The 14778-nt window shown below is 37.0% G+C and overlaps 1 protein-coding gene across 2 annotated transcripts in view; it reads left to right on the top strand.

Annotated features, from left to right (window-relative positions):
• Positions 1-14778, top strand: part of KLHL32 (kelch like family member 32) — a 175320-nt gene that overhangs the window by 52414 nt on the left and 108128 nt on the right. For both annotated transcript variants that reach the window (XM_011360747.2, XM_023530954.1), the window contains one exon: positions 11179-11286. In XM_011360747.2, the coding sequence (XP_011359049.1) occupies positions 11179-11286 (108 nt within the window). The remainder of the gene's footprint in view (positions 1-11178; positions 11287-14778) is intronic.

Raw genomic sequence — 14778 nt, 5'->3', positions numbered from 1 at the left:
TATAAAATGATGTGTTAGAGTTCTCCATAGAAACAGAACCAATAGGATTTTATTAAAGAGATTTATTATAAGGAAATGACTCATGCAATTATGGAGGCTAACAAGTCCCAAGTTCTACACAGTTTAGAAGCTGGAGACTCAGGAGAGCCAGTGGTGTAGTTTAAGTCTGAAAACCAAAGGCTCAAGACTCAGGAATAGCCAATGTTTTCCTTTGTGTTCAAAGGCAAGAAAAAGCCAGTGTCCCAGTTTGAACATACTCAGGCAGAGACTGTCTTTAATTGAGCCTTTTGTTCTATTTAGACCTTCAACTGATTGTATGAGGCCCACTCACATTAGGGAGGTCAGTCTCCTTTTTCAGTCTGTTGATTCAAATGTTAATCTCATGCAGAGACACCTTCACAGATACACACAGAATAATGTTTGACCGGATATCTGAGTACCTTGTGACAAATAAAATTAATCATCACAGATGATAACTCCTAAATTTATTCTTCCGACAGGACCCTCCCCCATAATCTATAACTCATATATCCAAAGGCCTGCTCGTCATCTCTACTTGGATGTTTAAGAGCCATCATAATTCCAATGTGTGCAGTTCGAACTTCAATTTCCCCATAGAAGCCTTCTCGTTGCACGATGTTCTCCATTTCAGTTAACAGCAGCTCTATAATTAATGAGGGCCCCAAACTGCTAAGTAATTCTTGACATGAAAACTGCTAGCAAGTCCCATAGCTCTACTTTTGAAGTATATTCACACTCCAACCACTTCTACTACTGCCACCCTGGTGCAAGCCACTGTCATCTTTTGCCTGGAGTTTTGCAGTATCTTCCTTCCTACTTTATCTTCCTACGTCAATCCTCAATCCCTTGGAATCTATTTCAGTACTGCAGCTCCAGCGATCTTATTGAAAGCAAAACTCAGATTATGTCACTCTTGCTTGGCACCTTCTGATGAATTCTACTTTCACTCAGAATAAAAAGCCAGTGTCTTAGTCTACGTGATCCTACCTCATCAGGCCCTCCCTCCGTTCACTCCAATCACACTGACTTCGTTGCTTGTTTCTCAGACATGCTTGCTGGCTGTCACCTCAGGGCCTTTGCACAGATGTTTTCTCTAACTGCATTTCCCATCTCCCTGATAGCTCCCTGACTTACTCCCTTGCCCTCTTCAGATCTTTGCTCCAATCTTACTTTCTCAGAAAGTAAGACTTTAATTTTTTTGACAATAACCTAATTTTTAAAAAAGACGTTCATGTATTACTTATATAACTAAAAAATAGTAAAGACAATAAGCCACCATTTAGTTTTTTTTAAGCTTTTGGAGTTATTGGCCCAGTCAGCAAAAGCTCATTCCCCTCTGGGATTTTGGATTATATATATTCAGCAGTGACAGAGATGTCTGAGCCCATAGATATAGTTGTAAATACAAAACTGTCAGTGACACCTCTTTCAACTTTCACAAGTAAATGTGCTTTTCATTAAAACAAAATATTTTTGTCTTTATCCATACAGATCTCTCTGTATAATAGATGGTGTGGGGGTAGGGATCAAAAAGATGGCTCAGAGACACTGGGTCACTAACTCTGTTTTCGTCCCACACGAGAATTTGATATTGCTGAGGCTGAAGTCAAGTTAAAAAATAGGAGAGTGATGACTGTACCAACTCCCCAACATAGAACTTCTTAGATTCTTAGTGGTTGTGTACTGTTAGGAGATTTAAGTGCTGAGTCCAAAGACTTGTGACTCAGCAGACATTTTGCTCTTCTCTGGGATCCAGCGGGCCTGGTCTTACATGGACCAATCACCTAAAGCCATTAGGGAATTAAGAGCTAGGGAAAACTGGACATCATGCTATTCACAAGTTCCAGAGTCTTTGGCTAATTAGTTGCGGACATAACGTGGTTGTGATTGATTTCTTCCCCTCCACTTGTAAGTCTGAAAATACCATAATCTGGTTTAGAAGAGGGACCTAACATGCAACAATAGACTTTTCTTAAGGCAATGGTGACTTTAAAAAAAAAGCCTACAGAGTTCTAAGGAGCTGTAGAAATTGACAAAAATCACCCACAATTGAAAATGTGCTCAATTGCTCACCTAAGCCATAATCAACTGTTGTCTGAATAGATGTTGTCATTCTGCAACTTGTATCTGATGATTAGTCATTTAGTTAATATCTACCAAGAAGCCTCATGAAAGAGCTTTTAAATTTAGCCAGAAAAAAATAGCACCATTAATGATGGCCATGACATTCAGCAAAGCCAAATTAAGCAGTCAAACTGACATCTTATAGACAGTCTGTTATAGAGCCTCACACCCGGTGGATGTTCGATAAGCATTAATTGCCTGGCTGACAATGAACAGTTAGGTACACGTTTGCCTTTTATAGAAGCTGCACTGGTGGAATAAATAGGAGAAGGCTGATTTGAGATGTTCTATGGGATAAGATCTCGTGAGCAACAAAAGGTGTGTGGGTTTGGGTTTGTTTTTTTTTTTTTTAAATAAACTGCCTTCATAATTGCCTTTTAACTGAACACAGTCATTAGAAAAAATAGAATTCTCTTTGTCAATTCAAGGCGAAGTACCAGTTCATGGTGGTAATGGTCAAATGTTATTTCCTTTTTAAATGGAAATCTGAGAGCCTGTAAAGAATCATTGTCACATTCCCTTTTAAAATTATTTGCATCAGTGCCAGGGAAATCATTAACATTTCAAATCAGATGACTAGTATTTTCATTATTGTGCTGTGAGTGTACTGTGTTTATTGTAGTGAATGGAGAATGGTGAACTCTGGTATGCATTTTATTCTTTCATTTCAACCTATTCACTTCTACTGAATGTAAATACTATGAAGCTAGAAAAATATTTATAATAATAATAGCTAACTTTTTAATCATTTACTCTATGTAGTCATCGTGCTAAGCTTTTTTTATGTTTTTGTTTCTGCCATATCTTATTTATGCTTTTAAAATTACAACTTTACACTCTTTTATTTAGATCACAATTTTACTCATGTTTATTTAATCCCAGTGATAGTCAACTTTAGCTTCATCTGAAAGAACAGGAACACATGTTCGAAGGATAATAAAGCTGATGAAAATTTCAAACCTTTAGAAATTGCATATTGAGCAAGGACAGATGTTTTATGGAAGAGGGGAAGACAGCTGATCGCATGTCTGATACACTGGTGTAAAGAATTATTGGGGTCTATAGATATGCCTTGATTCTGCTTCTCATTTGTATGAAAAAGTGATTCAGAATGAGTTGACCACACTGTGGGATGGCTCAGCTGATTGTTAAATCAATTGCTTTTAATTAGCCCATCTGATGTTGATTGGATTCTGGGCTTACACGCCTGGATTCCTGAAAGATTGACTTCCCAGTATTCGTCTCATTTAGACACTTTTGGTGCTAAAGTGATGAGAGATTTTCATATCAAATGATTCATATCACTTTTAAAATTGTATACATATATATATACATTTTCATGGGTTTAACAGAAGTTCTTTATCTAGTTACTTTTGTGAACTGTTGTGGATTATTATTAAACTCTTTTCTCCCCATTTTGTAAGATGTAGAGACTTTGCATGTAGCCTACATGGACAAAACATCAAATATGTTTGCAAAAAGAGTGAACTTGAACATATGGGATGACCTGAACATTTCATATTAAACTGGTCTGTTCTGCCTTGTATCAGGAAGGTTCCAGTGAAGTGGTTGCTTAGTAACTAATGGAGTCAGAAGAAGCAGTGTGTTAGCTAGGGCTCTTGCCCTCATCTGTGTATATGCCTAATAATGAGAGAGTGGCTCCAGTGTATATTGCCTGACTTTCAGCTGTCAAACAAAAGTGATGAATAAAATGAAAGATGAGAAGGAAATTCCACAGCTGGATTGGGATCTTATATTTATAGTCTTACACACCTTATTTTATATTAGTATGTTGAAGAAAAACATATTAAGACAGGACATTGAAAATAAAGAAGAATTATTGAAATTTGAGTTAAAATTTTAAGAGTGATTGTTAACTTACGTTGGGTTTTTAAAGAGTGGAATAATAAGTGATAATTGAGGTGATTCCACACTATAATCTTTACCATTCTTCCAAAAAGTTCTGTGTAGAAAAGGAGTAAGAAATTTTACGTGAGGATCTCATGAATTCTGAGACAGACATAGCATGTTTTAGTGCTTGTATAGATACATACTTTATGGTTCAGGGCTGGCACATCTGTCATTACACCCATGACAGACATAATAACTAGATCCTGACTACTCAGCCTGGTTTTAGTTGTGATCCTTAAAACACACCCAGTGCGCACCTTTGATGAGCCACATAAGAGCCGCTCTGTGTTTTATTCACAGAATTCTCTCTGAATGCCAATCATTTTAATCGATACAGAATCCCTCACTCAGCCTCTGCAGTTCCTCCATCTCTTCTTTTTCTCTTGAGGCTTTCAACCTTTTCTGATTTTATTGTCTTCTAAAATTTTCCTTTCTTTATAGCTACTCCTCCTGATTCATGCAGACTCTATCACATCTGCTCAGTCGCTCTTTTATGCAGACCCCAAAGTCTGTCTTAGGACAGCTGTCAAAATGCAGGAAATCCAGGTTTGGTCTCAATGTATCCTTAAGATGTTAAAAGGCAGGATTGTGCCATTGACTGCCCTATGAGGACAGACCAAAAGGTCTCTTCTTGGGAAAGTTTCATTCAATATTGGCTTATCAAATATATTCAATAGGAAGAGTGTTTAAAGATAAAAGAATAGATTTCTTTACGTATACCCAAGGGATATAACCATAAGCTAGAAAGTAACAAGCACTTGAGGAGTGAGCAGAAGCCAAGAGATCTGAGAGGGTGGTCCAAGGATAAAGCCAGATGCATGGATGCTATTTTTCAGAGTACATAACAATTGACAAGGATAAATACTATATATGGATAACCTGACTTCATGATGGGCAACAGATTTTGGCCTTCACACTTACTGTTGTGAGCATGGAAAGCAGCTACCGAAGTAACACCCTTGAACACATTTGTGTCTTTCCACAATGCCACATTTATTGAGGGGAACCTTCTCGGATAAATCAATCAGGTATCCACACAAGTTAAACACAACACACGAAGTGGGGAAGTACAGAGTCTTACGTGACAGAGTGAAGGGATGAAAGTCCTTAGCGTCTCCGAGGCGAGCTCTGTTGACCAGCATTGAGGATAGTTTTGCATTGGTCCCAAGCCAATGGCTATGATGGGCAGAAGGTCAGTTTTCTTAGTGCACCCATCTGTAATGCTATTGGTTTAGGCTTGAGCGTCGTCTGTCTGAGGGATCAGCTCCTATGGACCTTATGCTTATTGGCCCCTGCAGATGGGTGCTTATTCAGGACAGTCATGGCTGACGTTTCTGTGGTTTTAGGCATTCCCATTATTAACCAGTTGACATTACTGTCATGGCTCCCATGGAATCCATTTTATAAAGTCCCGAAAGTCTTCATTTCTTTATGCTTATACATTTACTATATCTTTAGCTGAGAAAAATTAAAATTTGATTTGTGTTCTTTTTCCATTCCATTCCATTCTCCTCCAAAAGACTCAAGTAGTTGAAATATGGCTGCATCTAGGAAGAGGAGAATTCTGAAGAGAAATAGGATAAGCCATAATCATGCTGGTTGTGAAGGGCTCATTATCACCATGAAGTTAATTTAAGAAGCAACTGTGCCAAGAGCAAAACTGTGAAATACAGCTAGATTTTTTGAATAAACAAGCTACATGTTTGAAGATGTTAGGAAAACCAATATGTTTCACAGTTTTTAGCATATAAGATGTTTTTTTCTTTATATGGCTAAGGTGAGGGGAAACTGATATTTTAGAAATACTAATTTTTGCTGTCTAATTATAATTATAGTAATATAATTTTACTGTTTTTGTTTGTCCTGATCTTTTATTCTCAGAGAGTATTATTATACTGTTTAAGGAAGAATTAAAACAGCTATAAAACATACAAGGGGGAAAAACTCCCTCCAACCAGACCGTCCCACTCTTTCAGGCCATTAAGCTGCCCAAAGGGATTAGATTGCTTTTGCATTTGAGAGATAAAGAAGGTAAATAGACCAATTCAACTGTGGTCAAGACCCTTCTCTCCTTAGTATCAGGGAAATGGGCTATTGTGGTAAATCGAACAGTCTCATTAACTGAGATTTACTACCCATTCTATATGTGAGATAGAACCAAAATGCAATAAAGGATAATGACCATTAACACTAATTTGAGCAAAATGTCATCTGTGCTGATTCGGAAGTTAGTGCAAATCTCTGTAATGCCTCATGGCCATTGTAAACATCACTACTTCTATAACACTGGGCATATAAAAGATGTAGGGGATCAGGCTAAATATGCTGCAGTCATTGCAAGTTGCTCTTTTCAGTGCTTCTTTAAATATGTTTATTTACTTTTATTTAACTCTGTCATAAAAGATAAGGATTGAATGTACCCACTCCAATTACTTCACATGTAAAATCATTTGGATTTCTAATAAAATGGTAATTCACAATACATCTTGCCCATATCCACACAACTCCAAAGCTATGCATAGTTTCCAGGTAAAAAAGACCATATTTCACCAAGTTTTAAGTGCTTAAAAAAGTCTATCAGCTGTCGTTCTACTTAGCTTTGAAGATGTAGTAGGAATTCCATTGGTCGACTTCTTGGCATAATGCACCAACCTAAAACTGGTTGTAACTCACCGTGTGACTGCATGACAGCTAACATGATTCAGGGAAACAATTCACGTACTGTGATTTTAGGACTCAATTCGTGTCATTTCTATGTGAAATACAGGAGCAATGACACATTATAAATCCTCAGCTCTCTCTGTGGTAGGCATTTAAAGTGGATTGTATTCTTACAAACTGGGTTTTCAATTAGAAAGATTTGTGGTGGTGGCAGCACATTATCAGCCAAGAGTAAGCCGTGACAACCGTAAATCTCAGCCTGGACAAGGCTCTCTCAAAGGCAAAATAGTCTGAACCAAGGAAGAGTCTGCGCAGTGCTTTTATGTTTCTAGGCAGAACCTTATCCCATGCTTTGGCAGAATGTTGTGGCATGACAGAGGACATGACCGTATGTTCTTAATTTTTCCAAATGAACTAATTTCTATTTAGCTTATGGTAGATACTCTTTAACTTTAGCTATGTTTTAGATCCCAGAAAATTTTTTCTTAAGTCAAATAAATTATTTTTGTTTACAACAACGTAAAACAGCTGGGTATCATCTGCAGCTGACTTTTTGAAGAGCTTGTCAGTTCGTTCATCTATTTATTGACCTCTGTTTATTGCATGCAGGCAATGCTAGTGTCTAGGATCTCCTAAGTGAATGAGGAAGATATGAAGCCCACTTTCATGAAGCTTAGTTTGCCTTTTCAAGAAGTTTGACCTCATCACCTCTTTTGCTACCACAGGAGGATTTGTCTTTCCCCATGGGCTCTAGCAGGTTTCTAGACATTGTTTCATGAGCTTGGGCAGCCTCGGCAACTGGTGTTTCACTGTGTCAGATGCCTGGGTTCTTCTTTACTTTGATGGAATGCTGTCAGGCTTTTCCTAATTGAGGTGCCTTGTAAGTTTATTGAACCCAAGATATTGACCTTGATTTCATAGTAACCTTTTTTTTAAATTAACCAATTTTCTAATTTTTAAAAATTATGATGTGTTAAATGTGTAACATTAAATTTCTAAAACCATATGTTATGCTATCGGAATGGAAGTTATGTGTTTATTGAAATGGTGGTGATTTTTTTTTTTTATGATAGAGTCTTTCCTTAAAGTAGGATATGGGAGCATGTGGTGAAAACGAAGTCCTGCAGCCAGTCATAGGGATTTTGAATAGGATCGTCATCAGGAAAGTATTTGAAAGGAATGGATTTGGGCAGAGGGTGGGGGGAAGAGACTATTTCTTAGCTTTCATTCCAATTGGGAGCAAAGGGAAACATAAGAGAGTAGGACAGTGTCAATTAGAATAACAGTTTCTATTTACTAAGCACTTGCTGTGTGCCAGGTATTATGCTTGACTTATGCATCATTGTATCTAAACATCAAGACAACCTTGTGAGATTAGTATGATTCTCATTTTACAGATAAGGGGCCTGAGCTTCAGAGAAGTTAACGAATTAGCCAAGGTCCCATGTTCAAGGTAAATTGCCCACATGACCAGTAAGTTATAGAGCTAGGATTTGAATCAGGTGTGTCTTCTTGCACAGTCCCAAGCATTAAAAATAAAACAAAGTTTTCAAAACGAAATTGTTAGAAATACACAGGTAACTCATGTCCATTGTAATGATCGAAATAATACTATGTAAATGGAGCAAAATTAATAGTCTTTTTCTTCCCTCTTCAGTCATACCATATAATATAACCACAGTATCCAATTTGGTGTTCCTTTAGGGCTTATAAAAAATGTTCAAATATATATCTACATTATTTAAGGGGTTGGGTTCTCCCCAGTTCTACCTAGCCAAGCTTCAAGCTCAGTAGCTCACAACCCTCTGCTTGTAGATGCCTGTTCTGTGCCAATTGCCTTGGTTGCTTTTGAAAGACATCTAGGAAAGCAGGTTCGAAAAACTCCCTTGGCAGCTTGTTCTGTTATTTAACTTTTTCCATTTCATTAACCCAGATAATTCTTCCGCAGTTTGAGTCATTTCTGTCTTGCTCTGCATATGGGGTTGATGGAGAGCAGCTGGTCACCACATCAGGTGCAACTGCAACTTGGAAGATCTGAAGAAAGAAATTAGTGTAGGGAATATTAAAAACTGAAATACTCAATATAATAAAAAAGAGACATTGAAAACAACTGAAATTTGTTCTTTTAAAAGTGGCTATAGGAAGTCTAGAGAAAAATTCAGAAGTATTCAAATTGAAAGACTTTTTCGTTATGACTTGTGCTTTTAATTTTAAATTTTCAGATCTACAGATACGTAAGCAGAATCCATTTACCATTAAAGTCAATTTCTTATGAGCATTTTTTTTATGTATAGCCACACTTGATTTCAAAAACAAAAAAAAAAACCCAAAACCAAGTCTCGAAACTGGTACTTTAAAGTATCAATCCTTTTAACAAGAGAATTCATAAAAGAAACTTCATTCTATTTTATCATTATCACAAAATAGAAATTTCAAGCTTGCCCCTAACCACTATGCTTCACCAAACCAAGGATTATGTGACTTCGAATCCAGTGTTCCTAACCTACCACATAGTACCTTAACTTCCAGTGGTAGTAGTGGGAAGCCAGATCAACTCACTCACTAACCAGGTTCCCAGGTTACCATATTGACTATTCGCCTTTAACAGCTTCTAAAGGATAGATTTGGCTTAGATTTTAAAAGGTTAGATTTTGTTTATTCATGATAAAATAAATTTCTGAAAGTTAAATATATTCTTAATTTAACATGTATAGAATTGTGAGGATCAAATATAAATTTATCAAAATGAAAAATTGCTAAAAGATGAATATTAATATATTAGCAAAACAAAATAGCATATTTTAATATTAAAAAGATTTCATGTAAACTGAAATATTAAATATTACTGCATGGAACAGTGAGGTGTGTTGGTGGTGGTGGTGCTTGGTTTTTTGTTTTATTTCTCTGAAGTTAGCCCAACTCCAAAATCTCAAGGGATAGTTCCCTCAAGTCTTTTCTTACTTCTGACACCAATTGAAAATTTGAGGGGATTCCTAAAACTTCTCTCATGTTCAGTAATTCGCTATACAGAGTTACAGAACTCACTGAAAGCTGTTGTATGTCTTATTAGAGAGAAAGGATGCAAATTAGAACCAACCGAGAGAGGAGACACAGTGCAGAGTGCAGAGTGCAGAAGGAGACTGCATGTGAAGCTTCTGGTCATCCTCACCCATGGACTCATTGCATTACCTCCTCTGGGCCATGCTGTGTGACAGTATGCACAGAGGACTGGCAACCAGAGAAGCTTGCCCAGGCTTCTGGTATCCAGAGTTTTTACTGGGGCTCAATCACAGACACCCTGTGTGGCTGATGTTTGTCTTCAGCCTCTCCTGGAGGTCAGGTTAATACCATTAGTTTCTAGTTCCTCTGGAGGTCAGAACTGAAATGGCATGGCTCCAGACCCCCATCATAAATCATGTTGCTAGACTATCAGTGGTAAAGGCCTCTGGACACACAAAGACACTTTGATCAGGCAGGATATTCCAGGGGCCTAGAGATCGCCTTCCAGAAGCCCAGGGCAAAGGCAGAATAAGGTTAATTCTTCAATACACAGACATATACAATCTAAATAATATATTTCGTCATCAGTAACACAAAATTGAATGTTCTCTTTATACCTTTTAAGTCAAAGTTGTTATAAGTGTATAAATTAGTGTGGGCTGTTTTTGTTGCGGGAAGGTTAAACCCATGCATTTGTTTAATTTAGCAAGTTTTTACTTTTTAATTTCAAGTTTCCATTTGACATACTGTCATTCAGTGGAAGAACTGATTTTCAGTAAGTTGGCCATTTGGAGAATTGGTATGGGGGCAAATTGATTTTCACTGAATAACTTAGATAATGGTTCTCAAATTCAAGTGAGCATCAGAGTCACCTGGTGACCCATTACAACAACACAGATTGCTGGGCCCCACTCTGAGTTTTTGATTCAATAGGTCTGACCTGGGCACCAAGAATCTGTAACAATTTCCTGGGTGATATTGCCAATCCAGGGGCCACATTTTAAAAACCACTGGAATAGAGTATTGTGATATGTGGCAGATGAGAGAAATGAGGTGTGTCAGTGAGGTGGAGCAGGAAAAAGGAAGAGAAGTTGGGAGACAACGTTGCTACTTTCCATGTCCTACTGGCATGACTGGGAATGCCACGCGTTTCGTGATAGCTTTGAGACGTCAGGATCAATCAAGAGCAAGTTCAGTGAGTGAGCCTAAACACAATCACTGCAGAGAACGGCTGTGGTAGATTGAGACTCTGCGTGTGAGGTGTGCAGTGCTGTTTGTGTGTTACACAGCAAAGTGATTTGCAGTGACTTCTATGAATGAAGCTTTGTAGAAGCGTTTCAGAAACCAAAGTCAATCTTTAACTTGTAAATGTTTTTCTTTTCTAGTTTCTCTAGAACTTTGTCCTGTTCCCTTGCTTTTTAAGTCCCATAACTCTCTTTTTTCATTTCTTTCCCACCTCAGGCAATGTTCAGTCTTTGTATGGTGGAAAGTGGAGCTGATGAGGTGAATTTACATGGTGTGACAAGCCTTGGCTTAAAGCAGGCTCTGGAGTTTGCATACACGGGACAGGTACGATACAAAATGCCATCCGAGAAGCTGAGCATTTTTAACTGTACCTAACCAGAGGAGATTTTCCTTGAAGTATGAGATTTAGTTATTTATCTTGTTATTCATTTTGATGTTAAAAAAAATGTTGCGCAGCTACTTAATTTTATAACTAAAATGATGGAAAGGTAAGTAAAGCAGTATGATTTTAAATATGACCCAGGGAATGAAGTATTTTAATCTTAGCTCAGTGGTTTGCTGGTGTAATTTTAATATATTCTAAAGAACTGTTACACGGGAAAGAGTTTGCAAGATAACTTGAATTCTCATTGTTATCACCGGAGTTCAGTGACTCAATCTGGGCTTTATTGGCTTAAAAACAAAACCAAAAAAATATATATTAAAGGCTATGGTTGGCATCTTGGCACCTTGTCCTCCACACATATCTCAGAGTCAGGGTGTCAAGTAATAGATTAGAATGTTATAGTTTAAAAGCCGAAATTGTTCATCACTAAAATTGTTGTAGGATTTACAGCGATCTCCAGAGAACATCCATTTTTCTTTTTTCTTTTTTTTAATGAAAGCATAATAATGACTAATAGAATCCAAGAGCCATATCAGTGTACAGCTGTTAGAGCTAATCAAAACAAAACTACATAAAGACAATATAAATCCATATCTTTGTGGTTCCTAACTAGTTTTATATTAGTGAAAAAATTGTTAGAGCACACAAAACCTTTCCTTTATAAATTATTTTTAGTTGAGATATAATTGACATGTATAACATTGTATTAGTTTTAGGTGTACAACATAAAGATTTGATATATGTCTGCTGCAAAATGATTACTATAATAAGTTAATTAACATCCATCACCACACATAGTTATAATTTTTTTCCTTCTGATGAGAACTTTTAATTCTCTCTTAACATCTTTCAAATACACAATACAATATTGTTAACTATAGTCACTATGATGTATATTACATTCCCACGACTTATTTATATTATAACTGAGAGTTTGTACCTATGACCCACTTCACGCATTTCCCACCCCCATTTTAATTTGAGAACCACTCAGCTAAATCGACGCAGATATGGGCCAGATGTTTATCCTCTTTTTATAAAGTTTTGTTCTTTAATTCTATTTCGTCCAATTTATGTTCAGTGCCTTATACGCTAAAATCAGGGCCTCTTCTCTTGACAGGCTCACACCCTGGTGGGGGAAAGAGGAATATATATATATAATTATACATTCTCACTGTGATGGGAGGTATAGTAGAAACAATACAAGGCAGTGGGGACAAAAAAGAGGTTGTGGTCAACTGGGCCATCAGTGTAAATCTTCACAGAGAAGGTGGTATTTGTTGAATGTTGGGAGTTCACTCTTCTACTAAATTTTCTTCTTTACAGATTTATTAAAATGTATGATATTGCCCATTCTCTTTTCTAGAGCTAGTACAGTTCAAGATATGTTTCATAGACTAATTGAGGCAAGTCTGGCAGCTGAAATGAAAATAGAAGGTAGGAAAGGAAACAAAATTATCCATCAATAAGCAGGTACAAAGAGGAATAGAAAGGAGATGGGTAACAGATTTATTGTCAGCCCAGCCAGATATCTTAAGGCAGATGATCATTGTTCATAGAGTTGCCAAAAGATATTTCTAGAGAGGTGAGTAAATAATGTGTTGTAAGCTTTTTGGTTTACAGATACAAAGAAAAATACCAGTTGTAACTGGCTGTGTATATTTCTCTCTTCACACCTGAATTACAGTCACACCTGCATTTGTCCATCTCTAAAGTATGATTGATAACTCATGGCTCACACTTCACTGGCGTGCAATGAGGATGAAATAGCAAATATTGTTTCTTTGATACAGCTACCCAAGTAAATAGTTTCTGTACTTAGCTTCATTAACAACTAAATGTTTTAAGCTCAGAGGCTATGAGCTGCAGATCACATTTAAAACATTAGTAAACAAAAGAGCACAAAAATTGCTGTGAAGGCTGAAGTATAACACTCGTGTGGATATAAGTGGCTGCCTTATTGTTTGCCTTGATTATCTTGTGGCTTCTTTCACAATATATATAAAATTAATCTGTGGCACAAAGGTCTATGAAACATGCACTGAAAATAGCATAAGGGAAGCCAACTTTTTGAAGGGTGAAAAAAATTGCTTGGCAATGGGAAAGAAGTTTGCAGAAGGGCAGCCATATCCCATTGCCTAAGAGTCATATGCTCATGTTCCACTTTTATGAGGAGAAAGCCAATTGAGAAAATATGTATAGGTATCTGATATAAGTGTTAAAAAAATAAAAGCAAGCCCTAGAGCCAGACCTGGAATTACAGTTATTCTGCCTAGTGACCAGTTGCATCCACAGAGGGGTTACAAGCCTGCAGCACATAGCAATAACTCAGCTGTTCAGATGGTGTGCTGAGAGAGCAGGAAGTGTGCTGACATTTCATGGAGCACCTACTGCAAGAGCCAGGGCACTTCCCTAAGGCACTTTATATGTGCTGTTTAATCTAATTTTCTAGGCATTTTTGAGGAACGCAGTGATCCCACCGTAAGGATGACAAGCCCAGGAAGGTGCAATGAATAACTAAGATCATTCTCCTGGTCTGTATTGACTTAGGGAGTCAAGCCCAGTCCTTTTCATTTCAAATTCATTGTTCTTTCTTAATGTCCTATGTTATTAAGAAAAAGTTAAGTCATATTTTTATGCTTTATTGAAAGAGGCAAGGAAATGTTTGGACATTTTAGAGTGAACACTCTTGATGGTTCTCTCAACTTGGGTGCCTTTCAAACACTCAGTTCATAAGATCTCTGAGTTGCTGCTCTTGTACTCTATATGTGATTATTTTATGCTGCAGAGTGGAAATCAATATAGTGTCTCTTGGAAAACATCCACGGCAGTTTGGTTTCTTAAACACTAAAATGACTTTATAATAAATCTGTTTTCCCTTTAAGAGATAGGTGAATGTAGATGATGGCAAAAAGTGAAATTGTAATATACTTAAGAAATTAAAAAAACTGCTTTCGCTTACTAAGAAATTGACATTAACATTAAGCAAAGAGTTTGGAATAGTGAACGAACTCATAGTTCTTCAACTTCTTAATTATTATTTACTATTGTGGACATTCACTGCTATGTAGTTTTTAGCTATATAGATTTGTAAAAATCTGTGTTAACATCGAATTTATCTACCTATAGTTTCTAGTGACAACTAATTATACCTTTAGTCAGTTGTAGTAAGCATAGTATAAAATGTCGGTATTTTAAGTGTCTGAAAATTGTTGCTGTCTTGGGAGAGAAATTGGAAGTACAGAGTGGGTGTGATGAATGAATGCCGCTAAGTATAACAAGATGTGAGTGTGTGTTCCTCCTACACACTGCTCTATAACCTAGCCTTCTTAAAATTGGTCACAGATTTCATCCAGGAAATTTTAAAGAAAAAGGAGACTTTCCACCTAAAGCTAATACACCCTCTGAAAGTGCATGCACTCTTCTTATAT

Source organism: Pteropus vampyrus, unplaced genomic scaffold (assembly GCF_000151845.1).
Source record: "Pteropus vampyrus isolate Shadow unplaced genomic scaffold, Pvam_2.0 Scaffold58, whole genome shotgun sequence".
Classification (NCBI taxonomy): domain Eukaryota; kingdom Metazoa; phylum Chordata; class Mammalia; order Chiroptera; family Pteropodidae; genus Pteropus; species Pteropus vampyrus.
The sequence above is the reverse complement of the archived record's forward strand: the minus strand, read 5'-3'. Positions and strand labels throughout refer to the sequence as shown.